Source organism: Falco punctatus (assembly GCF_963210335.1).
Source record: "Falco punctatus genome assembly, chromosome: 6".
Taxonomy (NCBI): Eukaryota; Metazoa; Chordata; class Aves; order Falconiformes; family Falconidae; genus Falco; species Falco punctatus.
The window spans coordinates 27,030,072-27,055,170 of NC_137585.1; the positions used below are offsets into that span (position 1 = coordinate 27,030,072).

The window sequence follows — 25,099 nt, forward strand, 5'->3', positions numbered from 1 at the left end:
CTGAGTTTTTCACTTGAAGTGGTTTTTACTTTCCTTCCTTTTGCTAGCCTCAGATGCTGGCTTTCTCAGACACTATAGTGATGAGAATGTGACTTGCCATTATACTAAATACCCAAGCCTTTCTATAGTCAAGACCAGTACCTCAGAAAGGCATCTGAAATCTTTTGGATTTTACTAGCAATTGAAACCCTAAATTCTCTTTGAAGTCCTTTAAAATATTTAGCCCAAACCCCAAATCCAGGATAAGGCTTGGGATGCTGTAGGGTTATAATTCCCCAGTAGCAGCACTCTTAGGCTCCCAGGTGCAGCAGGCAGGGCCAAGGTGGCCAAAGAGCATTCATAGAAGTTGTGCTTCCCAAATTTACTTGAATGGGTTGCCTTGTTCAGTGATGAAAACTTGGGAAGCGTCAGCACAAAATTTCTTGGTAACTGGAAGCATTTGAACTCTAATTGCTTGCCAGTGACTATGACAGTCATCAATGAAAGACTGATATCAAGTTAATATCAAATAACTGTAATCAAGTAAGTGGGACTTCTCAGTTCTGTGTGATATGTGCAAGTTCTTCATTTCCATTGAAGACTAAAAAGAAATATAAACAGGGCTCGGCAGAAAGCATCACTGTTGATTTTCTTGCATCAGACATTAATAAAATACTTAGAGCCACAGTCCTGCAAAGACATAACTTCTGTGACTTGTCCCATGAAGGCACCCAAACTTCTCTCACTGCAAACTTGGAAGTCTTTCCAAGGCAAGAGGTTTTGATTGACTTTGAGAGCACTTTAAAAAAAAAAAACCCACCACTTTGTTTTGACATTCCTACTGTAACAAGAACAGGTGGTAAAACATTCTGACCCTCCAGATGATCTCTGCACTCATTCAGATTATTTTAATAAATGCAACAAATGATGTCTAAGAAAATAACACCAGACAGTACGAAGTTTTTTGTTTGAGGGTTGGTTTTGTTTTGTTTTGTTCATAAAAAAGCAGAACAAACAACCTTATGATAGAAAGAGGAGAGCTAATTAAAATCTGGACAGATAATCTAATTCTTTTTGAAATGCTGCTTGGTAAAGTGCAACACCGTAATTAGGTTGTTCCACCAGGTTTAATGAAGTGGGTCAGTTAAATTAGTCTCTCTCTGTTATGAAATATAGTGAAAATCTAGAGTGACTTTTGGACTGCAAAAAGTGTTTGAAATGATTTTTTAAAAGTATTATCTAACTGTGGGATAAAAAGATTGAAAGATGTTGGTAATAGTTTTGATAATTTGAAAATATTTCTTCAATTTTTACTCAGGAAAAGAGCACCATCTACTGATCATCACTCTGAAATTCCAGTATGATGCTTCATGTGCATGGGGTTACTTATATACAATATTATAATCTTAATTCCAGCAGCTCTGGATGACTCTTGAACACATGTGAAAGAAGGTTTACGTATCTGCAGCTACCAGATAATACCACTGTGATGTTCTATTGTTTTAGTATCCAGCAACACCTTAGCAGCAGAAAGCATGAGCTAAGAAACTACTAACATGAATTAAGAACTTCAGAACCTATGGTGATATTAAATAAACCCACATTTTTACCAAAAGGATGGTACATGCTTTCCTAGTACAGTTGCTTGTTGCATATGCCTGCTTCTTACTAGCACTTTTTGTGAAGAACTAACCTAAGCAGGGGAAAGGTGTTTTTTTAAGTAGGATCTCTTTTTCAGCTGCCCCAATAGGGAGAGGACAAGGACTGCCCTTTCAGTCCCAGCACAGATTTATGCCAAATTACAGTATCGTTTAACAGTTCCTTAAAAGACCTGCAGCTCTTCTGCTCTAAAGAGAATACTGAGTTCTTGAGTTCACCTCCAAAGCTTTTTTTTAGCTTGCTTTTCTGCCAGAGTGCCAGCTGTGACAAAGAACATCGCACCGAGGAGTATTCACTGGAGAGAGCAACACTCATCCAATGCCATAAACACTCTCCCCACTTACACCCAGAAGATGTAACTATACTTAAATCTCAAGTCGTTATTCAGGTGTTCTACCAGACACATTCTAATTATACTCTTTTAATTATATCACATACATCTTCTTTTTATAGCTGTTCTGAAGGCTCTGACTTTTTTTCCAGAAAGGTGGTTCATCCAAGTTCCTTTATTTTCTTTCCCTCTTAAGGAAGAAGTGATTGCACGCTGGCTGGTGAGAACACAGTAGTGCTCCAGGAGCAGAGGGGTGGGCTGCCCAGTGGGTGTGGGGATGGTGCTGGGCACTGAGGGTGGTGGTCCAGCAGGCCCTAGTGGGGCAGAGATCTGGTTGAGCCGGCAGCTGGGCTGTGACAGTGACCAGGACAGGTGCAGCCTTGCTTTGGACAGAACTGAGAACTGGAGCACCCATGCAGCCTCAGACCTAAGGCACAGAGGCCCTCAGTGAGGTCTCTCCCAGCTCTGTCTCACAACCCAGGGGTGGCAGCAGAGCCTGTAGAGCCAGCTGGTGCACTCGGGGCCCTAACAGCACCAAGCAAGCTTAGCTATAAATAAGTTTTTTCTTTGCTCATTTTCCTGTACATTTGATACGACTTGAATTCTTAAAAAGCTCTAGTGCTGTTCTGAAAAGCAATTTCAGAAAATTGGTGTGCTGGTGATTGCTGTCATCCTATGAGTGATGGGGCTATTTTCCCAGTGTCTCACACCTGATGTTATTGTGATGACTGTCTCTAATCCAGAACTGAGAAGCTGAACCAGGAGTTCCCACAGCTGCATGCACAGCTACAGTTTGAAACTGCCAGCTAAATCTCCATGACTGGCACTCGTGCCCGCGCAGGTCTGGCACACAGGGGAATTCATTGCACGTCTTATGCACTCACGCAGTTATGCCTCTGTGCGAACTACAGGAGAATTCATGTCCTTCTCATACTACTACCCTTGTCAAGCCATAGCCCAGCAGTTACAGCTGAAAGGTATCATTGCTCAATAATTTCTTGCTTGACTCAGTCTTCAGTGCTCATGGATTCCTTGTCCCAGGGCCATGCGACCAATGGGAACATCTCAGCTGCCTGGGGAGGAGTTGTTTAAAGAACATTCCTAGATCTTCTATCTTCAGGGTAAAACCATCACTCATTTGCATTCAAGATACTCCGTTGCCCTGCCTAAAAAAGAAAGTATCAGCCTTTTGGGTTTGAGGTTTTTCTTTTTATACACTGGAACTTTTGCTGGACAGGTTTCTACTTTGCCTGGAAGCGTAGATGGTTATTTAATGATTTTTGGATGCAAGCCTTGCTAAGACTGAAAAATCTGTTTCCTCCATTAACAGGAAGAAAAAATGAGTGACTTTAACAGAAGTCACTGTTTATAAACAGAAAGCATAGTAAAATCATAGGTTAGGATAATTCAAGTGAGAAGTGACCTCAGAAGGTCTCTAATCCAACCTCCACCTCCAAGCAGCAGCTGTGAGCTTAGACCAGGTTGCTCAGGGTTTTATGCAGTTCAGTCTTGAAAATATCTAAGGATGGAGATGACATAGCCTCTCTGGCCTACCTGCCTCATTGCCTGACTGACCTAGTGGTGGAATAGCTCAAAGCTAAGTGAGTCTCAGTTAAAATATAAGTTGCCTATACATATATTGAAGGAATGGAGAGAAAAGGATATACATATATTGAAGGAATAGACAGAAAAGGATAAAGTAGAGTCATTTACATGGGAGAAACCATAGCCACCGAGGTGTGCAGTCAGATATTAAGCAAGTCAAACCATCTGTAGGCTATGTACATCACTGGGTAATTGTCCTGCTTTCAACTGGGATAGAGTAGCTAGTGCAGTGCTGTGTTTCAGGTTTGGTGTGAGAACGATGTTGATAATGCACTGATGTTCTTAGTTGTTCCTCGGTGATGTCTATACTAAATCAAGGATTTTTTTAGTTTCTCAGGCCTTGCCAGCAAGAGGGCTGGAGGGGCACGGGAAATTGGGAGGGGACACAGCCAGGACAGCTGACCCCAACTGACCAAAGGGACATTCCACACCATATGATGTCGTTACTGAGAGGGGAAGAAGAAAGAAGGGGATAATGTTCAAGGTGATGGTGTTTGTCTTCTCAAGTAATCTTTATGCGTGATGAACCCCTGCTTTCCTGGCGATAGCTGAACACCTGCCTGCCCATGGGAAGTGGTGAATGAATTCCTTGCTTTGCTTTGCTTGCGTGCGTGGTTTTTGCTTTACCTATTAAACTGTCTTTATCTCAACCCACGAGTTTTCTCACTTCTACTCTTCCAATCCTCTCCCCCATCCCACTGTGGAGGGAGGGAGTGAGCAGCTGTTTCATGCTTAGTCACCAGCCAGCGTTAAACCACGACAGTAATGTAATTCCAAGGTACATGATAAATTCATAGATAGAGGTTGCAGATGTCCTTTTGTGGAAATTAAGTTGCAATGCTAGAGTGGAATGAATGGCTGAACTAGTCAGGAAATGCATTTTCATGCATCTACAAAAAAAAAAAAAAGAAGTGTGGTTGAATTATCTTCTGTGTTTTTTTTTTTCATTCGAAGTATTTCTTTGACATTCACATTGCTGGTTTGTTTTAGGGGCATCTAATTATTAATACTTTGCACATAAAGAAAATACAGCTGGTATTTTAGGTTTTCTAGCTATTTCTCAAGTCCCTCCAAGTCCATCCCTTTGTGCCAAAACAATCTGTGGGATTAACTTTAAAGAGGAGCAAGTATTAGATTTTTAGGTTCATCAATTGAATCAGGTCATTCAACATCACACCGTGCCATGAGAATAAGAACCAATTTCTCATTTTATTGCTCTCTCTGCCCCAGACAAATCATTCATACAGAGCTGGGCAAACTCAAGTGTACAGCTAACATGAAGAAGACTTTAATACTTTCACATACATTATGAGGAAAATGTAGTGGTTTTTTCTTAAAAAAAAAATGTAAATAGTTTGACACTTCCTTAAACTTTTTTCTCTCTCTATTGAACTAGGCCAGCTGTCCCTGTTCTGCAGTGTCAGGAATTATCTTTGAATCTCATAGTGCTCTGTGTAAAAATTAGACTTTAAAAGTCAATATGAACCACCATAAAACAACTATCTCTTCTAGTCAATAACTACATTTGAAACCTCAGCCTTAAGCAACTTCATAGTAACATAGTTAGTCAGTTATGCCTTCTGTTTTTCTGTGAAAAACATACCAGGTTATTGATCTGAGAACTCCAGAGGATATTTGGGATAGAGCATCTAAGAGTAGAGTGAAGGGAGTGGAAGTTATTTTGAAAAAGATTCTTTCAACAGGTTTAAATTAACATTAAAATGCATCTCCACTGGAAAAGATTTAAGGAGATACAAACTGAAAGGCTTTTTTTTTTTTTTTCCCAGGCAGGCAATTATACTTGGTATATTTAAAGGTGGTAAGTTCTGATAAGTTTTTGATAAGATGATTGCCCTGAAATTCTGATTTCTTATTTCACATTGTTCTATACATATTATGTGTATAATACATTATGTATCTACTGTGTGCTAAAATAGTGCACATATCCACGGCAAGACAAAAAAAGTCCTGGATAGTTACAGCTCTTCAGAAACTGTTCAACCACCTTACAGATTGTATAAAACAGATTTTACTAAGGCAAAGAAAAGAAAATGGGCAGAACTGAAAACAAAATCCGAGGATTAAACATATAAAAATATACACAGAAATTTTAATATATGGTTTTCTGGCTCCATCTGGTGTTTATTTTACAGAACTTCTAGCCAAAGGAAATCCACTCTTCTGCTATACACTGGAAATGAGGAGAGGTATTAAAAGGACAGTTAAATTCATGCGTCCTGAAGGCTTACATTCAAAGTTGTATATTAGCTACTGTGAAGGAATAAGAATACTTTTAAGTGTTTATAGTCTGTGACTTAAACCATATTCAGATGCAAGAAAGGGCGTAGACTGCTAAAATACTGTTCATCACTACTGGTCTTGCCTTGCTTACATCCTCATGACAGCTAGATCATCAATACTACTGCTTTATTCAAATTAACTCTCAAACACTTGCAAAACAATTATCACAAGTATTCACATCTAGTCTTTTATTGTTGCTGCTCTCAGGTCAGATAATAACATATTCACTGACTGTACAGAGAAAGCAAGTTGGAAGGAAGAGTGAGCAGATGACCACTTGACTGCTCACTGAGTCAAACATTCATGGAGAAAGTACCTTTACAGTCTGGGACATAGATCACTTTTAGTATCATAGAACTATAGAACAGCCTAGGTTGGAAGAGACTTCAAAAGGTCATCTGGTCCAATATTTTGTGGGAAAGGCAGCCTAGATAAGATTATTTAGTACCCTTACAACACCACCTTGAAAACCTCTGGTGATGGGGACTCAACACATTTCTGAGAAGGTTGTTTCAGTGACAGATTGCTGTCACAGTAAAAAACTTCTTTCTTACACTAAGAAAGAACATCTCCCAGTACAATTTGTACCCATTGTCCCTTGCCTTTTCCATGTGACTCCATGTGAAGAGAGAACCTCCATCCTCTTTGTAGCTGCCCATACAGTGCTGGAATGCCATGATGAGGTACCCCTGAGCCTTCTCTTCTCCAGGGAGAAAAGACCCGACTCCTTCAGTCTTCCCTGAAAAAAACATTGATCACCACCTTCCAAGTGAGGCCTGTGAGCCAATTTCCTACCTATTTCAGAGACCACCCATCCGTCTGTATCTTGCCAGTTAGTCCAGCATAAGGCTGTGGGAAACAGTGTCAAATGCTTTGCAGAAGTCCAGGTAAACAACATCTACTGCTTTCCCCATGTCAACAGAAAATGTTATTTTGTTGTAGAAGGTGACCAGGATTGTCAGGCATGATTTGCCTTTGGTAAATCCGTGCTGGCTTTTCCAATCATCTGCTTCATTTGGTTTGTAATAGTTTCTAAGAGGACTTGTTCCATTACTTTCTCAGGGACTGAAGTAAGACTAATGAGTCTGTAGCTTCCTGGGCCATTCTTGCAGATGGGTATGACATTTGCCCTCTTCTAGTCATTAGGGATATGCCCCTATCTCCATGACTTTTCAAGTATTATAGAAAGTGGCCCTACAACATCGGCCTCTTCTCTTAACACCCTGGGGTGGATTTCATCCAGACCCATAGATCTATGTAGGTGTAAGAGCATAAGCTCTTCTTTATTACCATTTCTCACAACACAATGGCATAACACTCTTCTTTTTCTACTGGTCTAACATACAAAACTGTCTTGTCGTGGTGTGTTCATACACCAGCAAATGTACTGTAAAAGCCAGGGTAAGTTAAATATTATCCTTTAAGATAGGGATTCTCACTTTCCATAGAGTAGAGAACATACATACCCACACATGAATGTTAAAAACAGTATTAAATCAACATGAACACATTTTCAAATATGATTTCACAATTAAGAATAATGTGGAATAGCTGGTACTTCCTGACAAACAAGCTTTCTGCATACCTTATGGGCTTGACTATACTTGTAATGCACCTGAGTAAAGTAGGTAACATTGAGAAAATCTTCACCAGAAGAAAATATGTTAAAAATTACATCTTTTTTTGTCCCTGTGTCAGTTAGGAAGAATGGGGTTTCCAACCTTACTCGTTTAAAGTAGCTTACTCTTCAAGATTCTTGGTTACAAGGGACAATCTGTTTTCAAAGACATTGTTCATTATATCTATGGATGTTACTATGGCCTTTACAACTTGCCTGCACAGACTTATTGTTCAAAACTACCAGAGTATTTGTATGTCTCATCTGCAGGTAACTGAAGAACTCACTGTACTTGATAAGCAGCATTTCAGCTTTGGTTTGGACTGAATGCATGCACTAGCTCCTGGGATCTCACTGGTGCTCCGTAACTTTTACATGCTTCTTTACACTGCAGACACTCACACTACTGGATTCAGACCTGTGTTTTCCCACACAAAAAAATCAATTTCCTAAAATGTGTGTGTGTTGGCAAAGTGGAAGGAGCTAAAGCAAAGATACTGTAAATCAGCTGTCAGTCTCACTAAGCCCAGGTTTTCCCTGGGGTAGTCAGTTGAGTGCAGTCAGTTCAGTTCTCCACAAGCTCAATGTACTCCCATTTGAGCTGCTGCTCCTCATCCCGTCCTTATTCACCACATGTGAATTACCAATCTCTATTGCAACAGCTGGCAAGAAGCTGAAGGAACTACCTTAATAAGACCCAGACAGCCATAAGTCCCTGGTCTGAGAAGGATTACAACTTGTATCATCCTCTGGCAGGACAGGCAGGCAATGAAAAAAGCAAAGCAAATGAAAAGCAGGCCATATAACTGGCCCGTTCCCAAGCAGGCAAAACAAAATGGTGCCATTTAGCACAATGGACTCCTTCCACCCCCTGAACACTGCCCAGAATAGCACCAGTGGTCCTGGAGATGGATAGACTTTTGTGCTTCTTCCTGATTCCTTCTCCTCTTCAAGATTAAATAAATTCACTCTAAACAAGTTACAGCCAAAGCCCAGGGTGGAGTAAGTGCTGCCTGCTTATGAGACTCTCTGATCTGAGGTGAAGGCATATTTGGAGGAGCTCAAAAAAAGGAGTTGCTTCTTTTCCTCTCCCCAACTCCAACTCCAACCCCAACCCCCATCCCACCTTATGACAGTTGTATTTATTGCTGTCAGACTGAGCTCTTCCTTCCAATAACATATGCCATCCACCATACCTGCCCTCTACAGTCTCTAACTCAGAATGATTCAGCATCGGCTGATGTAAACGGAATGGATTTCCTTTAAAGGAAAAAATTATTTTTGGCTGCCCACTGTCACAAAGGAAATTCATGGCACGTGGGAAAACAACTGTGCCCAGTACTGTTGAGTCAAGACTATCTAACATGTTGCACTCATTATAGCCTAAGCATAATAACATTTTTAATGAGCAGAAAACAGGAAAAGCCTTATGTCCCTTTGTGATAATGTGGAGGCATTATTATTATTAAAAGCCTTGTTTCCTTCTGATTTCTGACATGCTAAGGATGGAATCTGTAATATTAGCGATCTGATCCTGCACACATGTATATGGCCTCAGCATCAGGAAGTTATTACCCAGTGATATATTTGTTCCTGATGCCAAAACCAAGCTCATTTCCAAGACTCCTGGGAGACCCATTCCAGAAGGCAAGGAATCCCAACCCTGCCTCTTGTGCCACATCCATCCAACCCTTTGTGTGCCATTTCCAGATGTCAGCTCTGGCCCAGGGAGGGAAGCTCAATATAGCAGCTTTGGTTAGCCTGAAATTCAGGAGAAAGTTGTCGCCAATCCAGCTCCTCATTACAGTATCACCAGGATCAAAAAAAGAAGTTACTTAATCTCTTTCTGTGCTTTCTTTCCTAAAATGGGTAGAAGATATTTCTGTATTTCACCAAGGTACCTGCTCCAGAAAGGCAGGAAGCTACATGCTTTCTGTCAGATGGAGCATTTGAGCTTTCTGAGAACAGAGGCTTAGTTTGAGCTGACATGGTTTCAGGGAAGAGTTGCCTAATAGTTCCACAGTAGGCGCATGTTTTGGGGTTTTTTTTGGGGGGGTTGAAATCTGAAATGGTATGTGATAAAGAGACTTGTAATGCATTGCAATAATCTCCAGTCTCTTTCTGGCTTTCAGCAGAAGGATCTCCCTAAGTATTATACTGCCCAAATCTCAGTTAATTATGTGTAGCCATTAAAAGAAACCAAACCCAGCATTTTGCAAAGGACAACTACTCTTCGTTTTCTGGTTGTGCTAGTAAAAAAAAGGGATGAAAACAAAGGGAACATTTTTTTTTGAAAGCTCTTGTGGGATTGATTCAGGTGGGAGGGGGGCTCCGGAAGTCCCTAGTCCAACCTCCTACACAGAGCAGGGTCTTCTCTGAGCTTAGAGTGGGGGTTGCTTAGGGTTTAACCCATCTGGCTCTTGGAAACCTCCAAAGGTGAAGACAGCACAATCTCTCTGGGCAGTCTGTGCCAACCTCCTGCCTCCGATAAGTGACAAAACAGCCTATTCTTACATTCAGCCCAGTCCTCTCATTTCATCATGCCCCTGCTATCTCTCATCCTCCCGTCGTGCACAACTATGAAGAGCACAGCTCCACCTGGCCAATATCCCCCTTGTGAGCCCTGGGGGGTTGCTGTCAGGTCTGCCCATTCCCTGCTCCTTCAGACTCTGCTCGCAGGGAGGTCTCCAGCCCTGATCAGCTCCTGGGCGCTGCGCTCAGCTTGCTTCAGCTTGTCCAAGTCTTCCCTGTGGCAGGGCCCTAAGCCCGGCCATGGACACGCTAGATGTGATCTAGCAAGTGCTGAGTAGGGAATGAAAAAACCCAGCAAACAAACCCCCTTTCATTCAGCCCTCTCCAGCGTAGGAGGCTAGGATTTCCCAAGCACTAAGGCAGGGAACACCCAAATCACACAGGCCTCGCCCGCACCTAGATGCCTGGATCCTCCTATCATTCCTTTTGATAGACTCCATTTTGAAACTACCCGCAGTGTAAAAACTCTCATTTAACGCCCCTCGGGAGCGGCGGGCTCGGCTGGCCGGCACCAGACGCCTCCCCGTGCAGCGGGAGGGAGGCCTTAAGAAGCGGGACCGCCGCCACCCTTGCGTGCTTCTGCCCCGCGCCAAGCGGCAGGGCGCGGGCGGCAGCGCCCCCCCCCAGCGGGTGGGTCCCGGCCCGGGGCCTGGTGGAGCCGGGGCCGCCCATGGGCGCGGGAGGGCGGCGCTGGGCGCACCCCTCCCCGCGGTGAGGGCGGGCCGGCACCCGGAAAAGGAGCTGCCGCCGCCCGCCTGACTTCCCCAGCTGGTGGGCAGGGAGGGAAGCAGCGAGGCGGGCGCCATGCTGCAGTTCTTGGTAAGGCTCCGCGGGGCGGCGGCGATGCCGCCATTTGGCGGCGGAGCGAGGCGGGCGGGGCGGCGGTGGGTGCGCGCCTCGGCGGCGGGAGGAAAAGCCGCTGTGTGCCGTCACCGCCCGCACCCGCGCTCCCGGGGGGGCCCGGCGAGTGGCGGCCAACCCCTGCCGCGCTGCCCTGCCTGGAGGGCTGGCGGCGGCCTCCCCCTTCAGCCGCCTTGGGCGCTCCTGCCCCGGGGCGTCACTCGCCCCCCTGGCCGTGAGCCCGTCTCAGCGGGGCGACTGCGCCCGGTTCTGGCTCCCCGGCAGCGCGGCATCCCTTTGCGGGCGGCTGCGGCCCCGTTCCGGCTCCTTCAGTCCCGCCCGGACCCCTTGAGTCGCCCCGCCGCGCCTTTGGGCACCCGCTCGCTTTGTCCCTGCTCCCTGCCGAACGATGCCTTAAAACGACGCGTAAAACCTTAAAACTGCTCCGAAAATGAAATTCCTGCCTGCTTTTTTCTCCCAGGTGTGCCCTTAGTTTGCCTTGGAGACTCAGCAGGTTTTGCTTGCTCACGGTCGTGCCCTCCCTGCCGCTGGAGCTCCTTTGTGTTGCCGTACGTGCCTCCCCGTTACGGGAGAGCGGGGCTCGGGCCGTGCCGCTGTGTGCGCCCTTAAATCATTTATCGCTGGAGATGCGGGCTTTTATATATAGAAGTCAAGGCAGGGGTCACGTTTCATCACTGCCTTTCATTAAATCCCCTTAAGAACAACAGAATTAGACTGAATATTTTTGTACGTTTCTAACAGTCTTTTCTATATGTTCCTCTAAACTCTTCTGAGGGCCTGATATTAGATGCTTGGCTACTCTTCATTAAATATTTGATCAATGCTGGTATTTTTACTGCCCAGTGTGGAAATAAATTACCTGACCAAAAAGATGCTGTTTCCTGCTATAGCAAAGCATGGAAACAGCCTCCTGGCTTTCGTTCTAGTGATGTGAGGGATACTTCAGGCTTTTGGTTGTGTTCAGGTATGTCCCAGTAAGTACTTTTGTTGGGGGAACTGTAATTCAGCTGGCTAATAAATTTCACTTGTTGATACAGGCCATCTCTTCTTGCTCTGTTGTAAGCTGGGAGAGTCTCTGTGGTTTTATGAAATTAATAAATTAGGCCTATTTCTTATCTCAACTTTGGAACAACAAGTATGAAAGCCTCAGTAATTTCTGTAGCTGTTTACAGTCTCTGTCCGCTCTGGTGAAAACAGTGAGGGTATATACGCTTAGCCACTCTCGAAGTTTCTGTGTTTATCAACTCCACTGCTTGCTACTAATCTTTTGTTGCTAGATATTAATTATGCCTTCTTGATTAGCACCTGAAGGTTAGAAAAAAGATGCACTAATTCTGTGTTTCTTCCTTCTTTGGGTGTAGACTCTTGCTGTCCCTTGTTAGGGCTGTAGCAGGGAGATAAAGGGATAATCTCACAAACCTTGTATTTTTGCTGTCCCAAGTATTAAATAAACATTTTTTTAAGGTGTGACTTCAAATGCTGGGTAGAAACTGGAAGACCCCAAACTCTCATTCGCCCTGTTGTCTTTAGTTAACATGCACATTTTAATTGGCTGTATTCTTTACTTTCCACATAATTGAAGTCTAAATAGTGAATTTTTTCACTCTGCTTGAGTGTACATAACTGGGTAGATTGCTCTTGAATGCAGTGCTAGACTTTTCAGTAAAGGGGTACCTTTAAAGGGAGTACTGATCTCGCTACTCTACCAAATAAGGTTTATCACACAGCAGAATATGATAGTTGTCCCATCTTCAGAAAAAAGTTGTCTCATCCTACCTTTTGTAGGGTGAAAGCCTAGAAAACGGCTAATAAACAAGGACCTTGTTTGTGTTTTCAAGTGAGTTCTCAGACACTGCTAAAGACAGAGGAAATTCTCTTGCTGGAGTGATGCTCTGCATTAAGAGGAAGCACAAGTCTGGTTTACATCAGTGTAATATTTTTAATATCTCCCAGAGTACTACTTTAACTGATAATTGAAACTACAAGAGCAAATGATAACCAGTTGTAGTGTACACAAAAAGAACTCTACTTTTTCTTTAAATTGTTTAAGCTCCTAGAAAAAGTAATGGTAAGCAAAGTATAAGACTAAAAATCTGTTTAAGAATATACTGAAGTAATTTGCAGTTATGGTTCATCTGACAGTTTTCAACCAATTTTAGTTTTCTAAAGCTTTTAACTGGTGATGCTTATGGAGTCTGAATCACTGAAAATATGAGCCATACCGTATATCCTGCTTTTGGCATGGAGAAGATGTCTAGTCAGTATGTGATGGCAAAGTTATTATTGTAAACAGTGGTTTTATTTTTCTTAAAATATTCTTATTTTGACAGCAGTGACCATAAGCTATAATAATTTTCTTAAATTATTAAACTGACCTCATCTGTCATTCAGAGTGATTTGTCTACTGACTGAATGAAAGCACAATATTAGTAGCGTCCTTCCAAAATAGTCAAATGAGCTTTCATAGTACAGGACATACTTCTTATGAAATACAAATATCAAAATAAAATTTAGGGTCTTGGGGAATTGGTGAATGAAAATCTCATCCCCTGTCTGAAGAGAGGAATTTCTTTCACCCCAAAAGTGTTGTTACACTTGAAGATTTTCCTCAGCTGGCAAGCAAGGTCTAGGCCAGGAACTGTGCTTCTGTTTTAATCTTGCTCTCCTTCCAGCATGCATTTTCACAGACACTCTTCAGCAGCTACTAGTTTGCAAAATTGTCAAGAGAGGTTGTGCCCTGCTTCCAACCAACAGTGTTTTCCTGCCTTACGATCAGAGTGGATTTGGCTGAAAACTAATCTTTTGGGGTCAGAAGGGTCTGGAGGTGAACAGCTGTTAATTGTTGCAGAAGAGAACTTGCATCAGTTTAAGCTGATGGAGAAGCTCTATTTTTAAGCATTTTAAGGTGAGACTGGGATCTTTTTGCAGTCAAAACCTGACTTTCAAGAGTTCTGACTTTCAAGCTTGTGAACTTTTTTTTTTACTGTATATTATTGTGTTATGTCTTTGTATATGTGTGTCCCTTCCCAGCATGGAGTGTTATTCTAGTGGGGTGTTTCTTGAGGCTTTACAGGCATGGACCAAGAGATATGTGTTATGTAGGTTTGTGCTGCTATCTCACCCATTTTTATCAGAGTTGCTGCCTTTGTGGGTATGCAGAGAACTTTACAAAAGTGATCCAAATAGTCTTGGATATGTGTATTGACAACACAACTGTGCTGTATTTTGGAAATGATGACAAGGATTTCCTAGTGAGGAAGATGGTTAAAATGCACCTCTCTGGAGGAAAGGTGAGAAATTAAGTAGAAGTGGAATTAAAATAAAATTTTAAAAAAATAATACTGCAAGTCATGTAGACTAATGATTTTCAACGAATGTGCTTTTGATGGAAGGATGTTAACTATTCTCTCCCTTTTTAGCTTGGTTTTACTCTTGGCAATGTGGTTGGGATGTATCTGGCTCAGAACTATGATGTGAGTATCCTTGTATTCTCAGAGTTAAACCTATTCTGAACTGAAGATATAAAGCTGTTTTCTCTCAGTTGGAACTGAATCAGTTTTTATTTTGATGGTTTATTTAAACACAGTGCAGATCTGACTTGAGTTACAGGTGAACTTGAGAGTAAATGGAACCAAACATGTACCTCTGATATCTTCCCTGTGAAGGAGTAATGCTTATAGCCTTTACTGGTGTTAGGGCCCTAGAGCACAGGTATGGTAAATAGGTATCTACACAGGTAGAGACAGGAGAAACAGAAAAGGTTTAGCACCTGTTTATGGGTTATATCAGCACTAAAATACTGGTTTCCTGACTGACGGACTGTCTGCTTACAGTGTTCTCCACTCACTACACCTGTTTGTTACTTAAAAATCCTTCAGAGCATCTGAAATTTCTGTCTCCTGTACCAATAATGAAAGTAAGTTTTGCCAGCTTTTGTGGAAAATTCAGCATGTACTCCTACTTCAAACAGCGTGTTGAGCTACAGTCTCTTTCCTCTTTTTCTCACAGTGAGAAGAGAGTGAACTTCCTTCCTGAGTTCTCACTGTGAACAGAGGTTTTTCACTGTGAGAGTTAGAGCAGATTTAGAGCTGAGTCTTCAATACAAGCTTTTAATTTCAGTGGTCAGCAGAATCCCTTTTAAGAGCAGTGCCACTTCGCTTTTTACAGGCTAGAGGAGTTAATAAAATTTAACATTAAGTTTTTTTCCTTTCTTATGCAAACTGTATTAGACTAGTTTAAAAAAGCAAAGCTGTTGAGGCTCAAATCTCTGAAGACGTGTTTTGCTTTCCTCTCATCTTCAGTATTGAAGTCATGTCGCTTTCAGAATTCTTATTTTTAGCTCCTTGGTCATGCACAAACTGTTGTGATGCTTCATGTCAGCACTCCTGTAAGAGTACTAATAAAAATCTGGTGTTTCTTTCCAATATATGTTTTAACAGTATTATGAAAATGTAACCATAAGAATATATTTGGGTGTATCAATATGGTTTGTAAGCATGGTATAGTGGGGTTTTTTGGCAGCACTAATAAAGTATTGCCACAAGAGGGGGACATGCTTTTGATTTGCCAGAAGTGGTTCCCTGGGAAGGTAACACTGACTTGCAGGATGAACGTGGTCATTTTATTGCTGGTATTGAAGATGATTTGTTTTAAATGACATCTAAGATAAACATGTCATAATGAGGTCCTAATTCTGCAGCTGTACACACATGTGCTTAGTTATAAACACATGGAGGGTTCTCTTGACAGCAGTGGAATTCTCTTGGTTTAGCTTAAATGTCAGGCATGTTACAGGATGGGCTCTTAATTATGTTTGCACAGACAGAGTTTAACTTTGAAAGGGAAGGTAAGAGAAAAACTTAGGATGCTACCTGTACTATTAGCCCAAACCATCCAGTCTGTTGGGATTCACTTCTGCTCTGTGGTCAGGTTACATACGAAGTAAAACCCCATGATTTTTTTTTTCACAATTATACCAAGGGGAACTTTGCTTTCTTTTCATTTTAATCAGTTAGCTTGTGAAATCCAGTGTTGTCAATTCCCCATTTTAGCTAGAGTAACGAGGTAATCTATTCCTTGCTCTTTAAAGTTGCTGCTATTTTTTAAAAAGTTGTCAAAATTTACTGTTGGATTATTTTTTTAAAATGCTTTTATTTGCATGGGAGAGCTGAAGTTTTGAAATTCACAAGCAGTAAATTGAATTTTCATTCAAGTGCGAAACTGCAAAAGGTCACCAATTTGCAATATAGTAGAATTCCCCAGTGGGGAAGTTTGGTTCCCAAAGGTGGACCGGGAGAAGTATTTCTTCATAAATTTCTTGAGAACATATTTGCTGCTCTTGAACCTGTTTTTTCTCTTGGTTTGTGATGAGTATAGTACAATCTAATTTTCCCTCAAAAAGTCATTATTAAAGTTTCTGCATCAGTGTTTAAATTGGCTTATTCTTGGCAGTTTGTCATCTTTCAGTGGGGAAGCCAGACTGGTCTTAATAAATTTCCTGTAAAGTGACATTTTTTTCCTTCTGTTCCTACTGGTTGACTTTTAGTCTTAACAATCTAAAATATCTCCTGAAGCCTCATGTGAAGTGTTTTTGTCAGCTGTTTGCTTGATATTGCTTTGTTTTTAACCTCTGTGCAAGGTAACATCCTGGAAGCAAGTATCTTCTAGAAACCAGTTTAAACTTCATAGAATTTCTTGCTGTGTTTATGGTATTGTCTTTCCTGCTGAAGCTCATGTAGCTGAGGAGTTTTTGTTAATTTCTGTGGTTTTTTGGTTTTTTTGTTGTTTTGTCTTTAAAGATTCCTAACATTGCAAAGAAGCTTGAAGATTTCAAGAAGGATGTGGAAGCTAAGAAGAAACCTCCCAGTGACAAGTCCTAAGAGAGCAGTGTTACCCAGGTCATCTCTGTGTGTGCATCAAGGATGCAATTTACCTTTCAGGCAACAAAGATCAAGTAGAGGGTTGGCATGGGAGCTTCCACCACTTTTAGTCTCCTAGAACTGGAAAGTCCTTCTTTGGAAAGAGCAGCCGTGAACTTTTCCTGGGACTGATTTTCAAGGGTTTCAGAATTTGGATTTGCAGCTGATATGCGACTGGATAAGATCATTTGTAATTTTTGTTATTGCTTTTCCTAATGTTTTGTAACCCATTTTTACCTGACCAAACTGGAGTCCTCTTAGTCCTGTTACTATGTATACCTCACACTTCGTAAAACCCTAGGTCTTAGAACATCGCAGAAGAAATTAAATGCATAGAAAAGTAACTTTCAGGGTTTCTTGTCATTTGTTGTGAACAGTGGTACTTCACTGTCCTCAAGATCTGCGTTCCATTATTGGAGATGGGGAAAGCTCATTTGTCAAACTATAAACCTGGGGGGAGGTGGGGAGCTCCTGCCTTTTCCATTATGTTAAATCATCACTTCCAGCAGTGTAGACTTTGCATAAACATGGCTGATTTTAAAAAGCATAAAAGGCCATCAACTTTAACCTATGTTTTAAATTTATGGTTTCTTCTATTATTGTCTCTTCCTCTTTCCCTTCTGCTTGGTTGCTTGAGGATGTCTCTGGAGCGTTGGGGAGGATGGGGGAGAGAAAAGTTATCTTCCGTATGTGGTAATTGGGGCACATGGAGGTCAGCAGTTAAATTGTGAATCCAAACCATTCACTTTATTTACTTACTTAATGACCCAATATGTGTAATTGTTCTAAGTATGCTTTTTTATTGCTACTTGTTGTGGAACAAGGACTAGAGCTCAGTATTTCTATCAATTAAGTCTGGTATTGTCATTACTTCCTCATTCCTGTGCGTGGTCTTCAGCCCACTGCCGTTGCAATTTGTTTCAGTTGTCTACCATGTATTTTCTTAGAATTAGAACCATTGATCTGCTGGTCTCCCTTGTTGTTTGTCTGGTATGCTCTTCACCCATTGCTGCCACTGTGCCACTGAAAACCCTGGTGTGTGAGAAAATACATATATTGTAGCGGTGTCCTAATTTCTTTGAATGAAAACCAGTCTGCATTTGGAAACCATAGTTGTGCAGAAATTCTTTTGTAAATTCTGAAGAAAATATTGCCATAATTTGAATAGATGTAAGTTTTATTAATTCAACAGTCTGTCAAATAAAATTTAATATTTTTTTCTGTAAAATAGATCTATCAATTCTGTAAGGTGGCTTAAATCACTGAGTCCTCTTGACAGTCTGTCCTGACAGACAGGCCATGAAGGACAGAGAAAAGCACCAGAAAGATACTCTCCTTGCTTTTATTAACAATGCCTGGTGATGGACTGCTATGAACAAGCAGGAGGAACAAGCACAGAGAATGACCTTCTCCACTCTTTCAGGCTCTTGATTAAAGCATACCTAGAGTGCTTCTCCGGTAGTGTTTTAGTTAGGGTAAGGATGGTGCCTTCAAAGTGAATTGACCTTTTACCATGTTTTCATTGTCATTATAGGAAAACTGTAGAGCACATGGACTGGATTCCTTTCAGAAGAGACTAAATCAGAAGATGTGCTTTGATCTCTAATGGATGTTTAGTCCATGAGACTGGCCTAGAGGTATTTGGAGGGAAGATACCACAAGCTTTTGGCAGTAACTGTTTTGCTCCGTAGACACGGTAGACTGTGCTCTCTGAGATAAACATAACATGAAAGCTCTCAAGTACAGGGCTCCCCATTGTAATTTTCACCCTCTACCCCAAAGCTTTTAATTTGGATACATCGAGGTGGATTCCAGGCTTAGGAGTTTTCACTGAATTGGCAAAGACAGATTTTCAGAGTATCTTACACCAAACTTTTGCTTCCTTTACTAAAGTTTGGTGGTGGCAGAGTTGTTCTACAATGCAGTCCTGCAACTGAGGAAAGTATATCTCATCTAAAGATTCTTCTTTTTAAAGAATGTATGTATATATACCTGTATGAGAAATACTTCGCCTGTAATTTCCCATCCTTCCTTTTACCATCTGCCCTGAAATGTGTAGCTAAACATAAAAACTTTCAGTCTTTACTGATGAATATTTGACAAGTTTAAAAACCACGATCTTACTAGCTATGCTACCAACTCTCCCTGTAGTGAACACTCAAAAAACTTGAACAGGGAGAAATTATTTGTGCTACCTAACATTAGCTACCAGAAGCGCAGTGGTAGCAGTATGTGTAGAAGATGCCAAGAGTGCGCTTGGTGAAGGGAGTTCACAAAGTACAGCTGTTGTACTGAAGCAGTAGTGTACGCTCTGGTCTTTGAAAGGCGTTTCCATTGGCTTTCCTAGACTTCAGACCAGATTGAAGGAACCGTCTTACACACCCACAAATTTTTCCATAGAGTGAGACAGCTCTGTACAGCTGTTCTAATGCTTTCATGAATGTGATGAACTTGGCTTCCTGCTCTGCCCCCACCCCCCACATCCCCATTTCTTTCTTTCCTATTTTTGAGCAGAGTTCAGTGCTGGCTCTAACCCATCCATATTTCTTTGCCTGTCATATACAATTATGGTAATGTTCAAAATTGGATTATTTCTTTCCTCAAACATGCTTTATGTTCTTCCCTTTATACAGAGACAAGAAAGGAAGTAATATTTGCAATCTCTATTTGTTGCCAAACAGGCCTGTGTTACTCAAAGTGTTATTTGGAGCTGAAACTTTCAGCTGAGCATTCCAAGCAGATGTTAGGATTTTTTTTTTCCCTGACAGATTATGGAGTGAACCAGCTACAGCTGTAGTGATGTAGAAACAGTATATGCTCATTAATATTAAAGATAGGACAAACTTTTCACAGTTTGCAACACTTCCCATTTTAGCTCAAGCTGTCTTTTTTGCCCCACATTGTAAGCTGGAGAGCTGTATAACATTGTAACAGAGTTCTTGTCGACTTTACAACTACTGTATGACACATTTTACCTAAGTGATTCAGCTTGAGGCTATCCTAGAGGATACTAGAGGTTAACCTTGTATTTCAGAGGGCAGAAAGTACGCAGAGATCTGCTTGGTGCAGATGTTACATCTGAAGGCTCAGAGGGCTTTGGTTGCAGTGGTGTCATAGCAGGTCACAAAGGATGCATGCACCTTCAAGATATCCAGGAGCAAGTTTCCCGCTTACAGTGGGTACTGTGAATTCCTGCATGTTCAAAATGCCTGTGTGGATAGCTGGAATTTCCACCTAAAATATGCCATCTTCCTTCCTTTACTAAAAGCGGTTGTATTCACTTTCATGTATTGATTCTTTTGAGACATGTCCTAGGAGCTGAAGGTTCAAGGCAGAAGGGAGGTAAAGGAATATATGAGCTACTAATCAAATATTTGCTGTGGCTTGAGACTTACTATCTTGTGATGGAAAATGCTGCCCTAAGGCTCCTGTAGACTATCTTCCATTGAATACAGTAAAGGGTTAATACTGAAAATCACAAAACGCCAGATAGCAAAGCTAATCATTAGCCTACTGGGCACCAGAGCTCAAATAAAGACAGTGGATTTACCTCACAGAACTAACATGAATGTGCAGTGGTGCCATTTTATGTCACAGAACTACAACCCCTTGTCTCATGGTGCGTGATGCACCCTTTGGTCTTCGTGGCCCTTGGACAGGATTTGTTCCAGTATGCCCATGTGCCTCTTGTACTGGGGAGCCCAAAATCGGACATAGCAGTCCAGATGTATTTCAGCAGGGGTAGGAGGGGAAGCATCACCTCCTCCCTCAGCCTGTGGAGGATGTTGTGCTTAATGTAGCTCAGGGTACTGTTGGATTGCTTTGCCTCAAGAGCACATTGCTGTCTCATGTTCAACTCATCTACCAGGACACCCAGGTGCTTTTCTACCAAGTTGCATTCCAACTAGTGGGCTCCAGCTTGTACTGGTGTGTGGGATTATTCCTCCTCAAATACAGGACTTTGCATTTATTTCCCTTTGTTGAACAAATTGCATAAATTGCCCCCAGAATAGGTATTCATGCCAAAGTCAATTCTGGCTTTAGTCTTTAATACATCTGGAAAATACCTACATACCCCATTTCTGTAAATCACCAACTCAAACCATAACTACTCTAGTAACTTTACTGTCTTGTAAGCCCAAACACTGGAGTGGAACATACTGTTGGGTTTCTGTGTGAAAACAGGGGTTCTGCAACCTTTCATCACACCAATTAGAGCCCTTCTCTGACAACTGTACCTTCAGGTTTAAAGATGCAACCCAAGTAGTACGACACTAATCAATGTATATAAAAAAAAAACAAAAAAAACAAGGGCCTGTTTTAAATTCTATTATTCACATTTTCTGCAAACCAGAGAGAACTGAACAACCCATGTACAAGTATAAAGTACAGCTATCGTGCTCTGGTTCTTTTTCCTGAGAAACAAAATATTAGTCTATCAGTTAAAGAATGAAAAATTGCTCTATATATATCACCTCAGTTTACTTCAGTTAAATTGTTCAAGTTTTATATCACTGTGAAAAGAATATATATGTAGCCTTAATAGGATTCTAGTAAAATGTAATATGAAACTGTAACATAGAACAGTACACTGCTACTAGTTAATGTGATTATACTTTTTGGATAGGAATCTTAAATTCTGGGCTGAAAGCAGAACTTTTATTTTTAGGACTTGATGTATGTGCTGAATATTGAAAGCATCTGGAAATGACTTAATTTGAAATCAGGCTTATCTTCTCTCTGGTGAAAATACTTCAGCTTTGGTTATTGGTAGAGACAAATGTGAAGCTGAGTGACAGTATGCTATAAATTACCAGTGAAAATATCCCACTTGTTTGTTCACTTGCCATTTATTTTATTTTTTTTAAAAAAACAGAGCAGCAGTCAGCACCCATTGCTGTCATGCTATGAGCTGCACAGCTTCCAAGCCCCAAGCTTGTTACTCACCTGCTGCTATTTTCCTTTGCTATATTCAGATTCAGCCACAAAATACTTTCTTGGGTACGTTCTTATGTCTTCAGTGAAAAAAAGGGAATTCTACATGTATGTCTAAGGGTAGAATCTGGCTGTGGTGCATGCACTGGCTTATCTAATATGGGAAAAGGGCTGGTACAGTGCACTGCCTTCCTGCAAATGCCTGGTGGGACAGGGCAGTGACAAGTGCCAGCAGCTGTGGACATGGAAGTGTGCTGAGAGCACTGAAACAGGAGGAGAGGCTGCTGGGGAAACTCCTTGCCCGGGTCCACTCCAAATTTCTCTGCACCAATCTCATGAGACACAAACTATGCCAGAGACTCATGGAAATGTTTCTGAAGGAATACCGCTTGAGGTGCACAACACAGCACCGAGCAATTTCCATTTAGCTAATGCTATTGGTGTTATTACCAAGGAGTGTCGGTGGCCACTGTGTTTGATTTGTGAGTAATCCTAGATCTCCCTAAAGCTGATTAGTGTGCCAGCAGCTCGTCTCTTGCAAATGAGAATATCCTGTGTTCATATCCCCCGGGAGAGCTGTGGGATAGCAGAGGCCTGATGTGAGCTGAGCTGAGGAAGAAATAAGTATGGGGAGGGTGGGGGGTGATTTGTCCCTGAGCAGCTAGGCAATTTGAAGGTGATGGTGTATGAAGTGTGAAGTGAAAAGCATTAGATGAGTGCAGAGTAAAAGGCACAGAGCAGCTGGAGCCTTGGGAAGAGACCAAGCCAGAGAGTTTCTTGGCAGGGGGAGATGGCTGAAAGGCGTTTGGGGGACTGTGAACAAAACGCCCAAGGAGGGGAGCCGGAGTGGTGTGGAGGATCTGGATCCCAGCGGCAGGCATGAGTTTTGTATGCTGGGGTGCAGCAGAGCAGCAGGCTCAGGATAGGGGCAACACAGGGACTGGGTAGTTGAGAAGAGTTGAGAAAGTGAGGCTGAGGTCTTGTTTTGTGGATTAGGAGGGCATGGGAATGCACTGAGATGTTAATTCACAGGAACGCTTTTTCAAAACCAGGTTTACAGGAACTACTATGAATAGCAATTGTTTTGCTAAGGGGTGCTGCCTCCTGCTTTTTGTACAAGGGCTAAATCATGATTTTGTGATTTGTTTTATTTTTTCCCCCTACCATTTCATTCCTCTTCTGCCAACCTATGTTTTTACTCTATCTGTTTATTTCCAAGACAAGTCTTTGGGATCCCTCTGTTTTGGCAGAAGCAGTAATGAACGCCTCTTGCTCAACACTGCTTCCCTAAGAACTTTTGGTGAGTTGTGAGGTGAAATATATCCTATTTATATTCTCATAGAGCACCACAGTGTGCAGTAGTGAATAATTTATTTTATTGACATTTTATTTTTGTAGAATAGATGTTCCCACTAATATCTAGAGACTAGATTATAAATGTAAAGCATAAAAAATCATTAAAGTGTATATATAAAGAGCATGATTACATGAGATTCAATCATCCTAACAAACAACTTAAATGCATTGACATTAAAGAAATTATTAAAACCAAGACATAATACAAGAGAAGGTTTACTGAGTATCACAGGGATCCAGTCAGAAAAGCAGGGCATTCACTTTGCAGACTATAAAGACATTGGCCTTTTGGTTTAGTAGTTATCCACTCTACGTCACAGTTTCCAACATTTGAAGTTCCTGTTCCCTGGGCTGCTAGAGAGCAGGTGGGTGTGTTGTTCAAGTGAATGCACACGATGAGGAGATAGACCAGCACCGCTCCACTTCAGCCCTCTCCCTTCTTACTCATGGAGCAGCACTGAGTGCCATCTTGGATGAGATTGTACTTTCTCTGTCAGGGAAATCATAACTGCATAACTAACTAAACAGCAGCCAAAGAGAGGAGACCAATGGGCCTGTTGGCCTGGTAAGGTTTTGCTGGTCACAGTGTCCCCGCTGCAGTACAATGACAAGGAAAGAAGGTATTGAACAAAACTTTCTGTTTCTGAAGCTCTTTCTTCCAAAGCAGAGACTGCAAGTACTGCAACACTGGAAACTTTATACTAGTGCTGTGGAAAAAAAAATTCTCCTTCTGAGAAGGCTTCTTCCTATCTGTTTGTTGGTCTCTGTTATCCCTTTGAAATGCTGTAGCTGGTAGTTGGTAGTTGTGTTTCTGTCCAGGCCATGTGGTTAGACAGGAAAGTGTTTTTTTTCCAACACAGTGATGAGTCACCTCAAAAGAATAATAATTTGCCTTTAAAAGAAGTAGGTTTATAAAACTCTGGGTTTGTGAATAAGACTCACCCTTTATTCACTGTAGGAGTCAATGGTAGGACTGAATACTTGGCTACTGAGTACACCAGTGTGTATATACTTGTCTTCTGTCATTGGCGTCCTATATCCCCTGTTTTACAAGTCCTACATAGTTGTTCTAGGGCATGAAAAAAACATAGGCAGGGAATTTGGAGGAGAGTTTTTTTTCAGTTATGGTATCCCAGGGAAAAAATAGAGCAAGACTAATCTCTCCTTTTAACTCTTGTTGATTTTCAGAATGGAAAAACTTATGCAGAAGACCTCCCTGTGGATTTTCTTCATGGTTTTGCTATGGATCTTGGTTCTACATATACACAAGTTTTCTCCTTTCTTTCGTATGTGCAATGTAGTTTTAATATTTTATCCCAACTTGCTTTGGTCTTGCACTTTTTAATTTTTTTTCTTATTTTTCATGGGAGATTATGTTTGGCTAGTGATGTTGCTGACTGCTGCCCATTCTGGAAAAGTATTCAGCTGGAAGAGTCTAATTCCCCAGGTGTTGATTGCCACCATGACAACAGCCAGGCCGATCAGATTTACGCCCAGGCCAGCTTTCACCTACAAAAGCAAAACTAATCAGAGCACAACCAACGACAACTTGATTAAAACCAGTTAACAGGGAAAAAAGAAGGCAATAGGATATATGTATACTGACTTACATATAGTGTGATAAATTATGTACACTGATTTCTAGGGCAAAAAAACCCACAATGAGTATTATGTATTGGAGTGTACATTGTGGGAACATTCCGGAGTGATAGTCAAAGGCTCTTACAGCTCATTGGAAAACTGCTCAGTTTGTCACTTGAACTTCTCAATCAGATAATCAGAATGGGGAGTTATACCACACACAGCAGGGCAATAACTGCATGACTTACTATGGAGCTATGTGATAAATCTAATTTCTCATCCTCTCCTGTGCTTGTCTTAAGAGGTCAGTGCAAAGAATTGTGTACTCCTGTTCTTTGGTACCTCTTCAGACCATTACATTCCTAAAAAACTAAGAACAGAAATGTACATTTCCTCCAGCAGATGTGTGGATGTTCTTAACCT

The 25,099-nt window shown here is 41.6% G+C and overlaps 2 protein-coding genes across 3 annotated transcripts in view; one reads left to right on the forward strand and one right to left on the reverse strand.

The window, feature by feature from the left end:
* Positions 1-10,691: 10,691 nt before the first annotated feature.
* STMP1 (short transmembrane mitochondrial protein 1) lies at positions 10,692-17,148 on the forward strand. Of its 2 annotated transcripts, none has more exons than XM_080391376.1 (3): positions 10,692-10,844; positions 14,306-14,359; positions 16,685-17,148. In XM_080391376.1, the coding sequence occupies exons 1-3, from the start codon at positions 10,830-10,832 to the stop codon at positions 16,763-16,765; spliced, it is 150 nt and encodes a 49-aa protein (XP_080247502.1). In that variant the 5' UTR covers positions 10,692-10,829; the 3' UTR covers positions 16,766-17,148. The 2 variants fall into 2 exon arrangements, with proteins under 2 accessions (XP_080247502.1, XP_080247501.1); XM_080391375.1 differs by lacking the exon at positions 10,692-10,844 and adding an exon at positions 13,820-14,176.
* Positions 16,933-25,099, reverse strand: part of SLC13A4 (solute carrier family 13 member 4) — a 35,270-nt gene continuing 27,103 nt past the window's right edge. Inside the window, exon 16 of the mRNA XM_080391369.1 lies at positions 16,933-24,604. Coding sequence (XP_080247495.1) covers positions 24,467-24,604 — 138 coding nt within the window. The 3' untranslated portion in view covers positions 16,933-24,466. The remainder of the gene's footprint in view (positions 24,605-25,099) is intronic.

Bases quoted from the DNA above. Each gene is read 5' to 3' on its own strand.
- STMP1 (XM_080391375.1), top strand. From the start codon at position 13,976: ATGTGTTATGTAGGTTTGTGCTGCTATCTCACCCATTTTTATCAGAGT. The intron at 14,177-14,305 runs GTGAGAAATTAA...CTCCCTTTTTAG, and splicing joins TGCACCTCTCTGGAGGAAAG to CTTGGTTTTACTCTTGGCAA. The intron at 14,360-16,684 runs GTGAGTATCCTT...TTGTCTTTAAAG, and splicing joins ATCTGGCTCAGAACTATGAT to ATTCCTAACATTGCAAAGAA.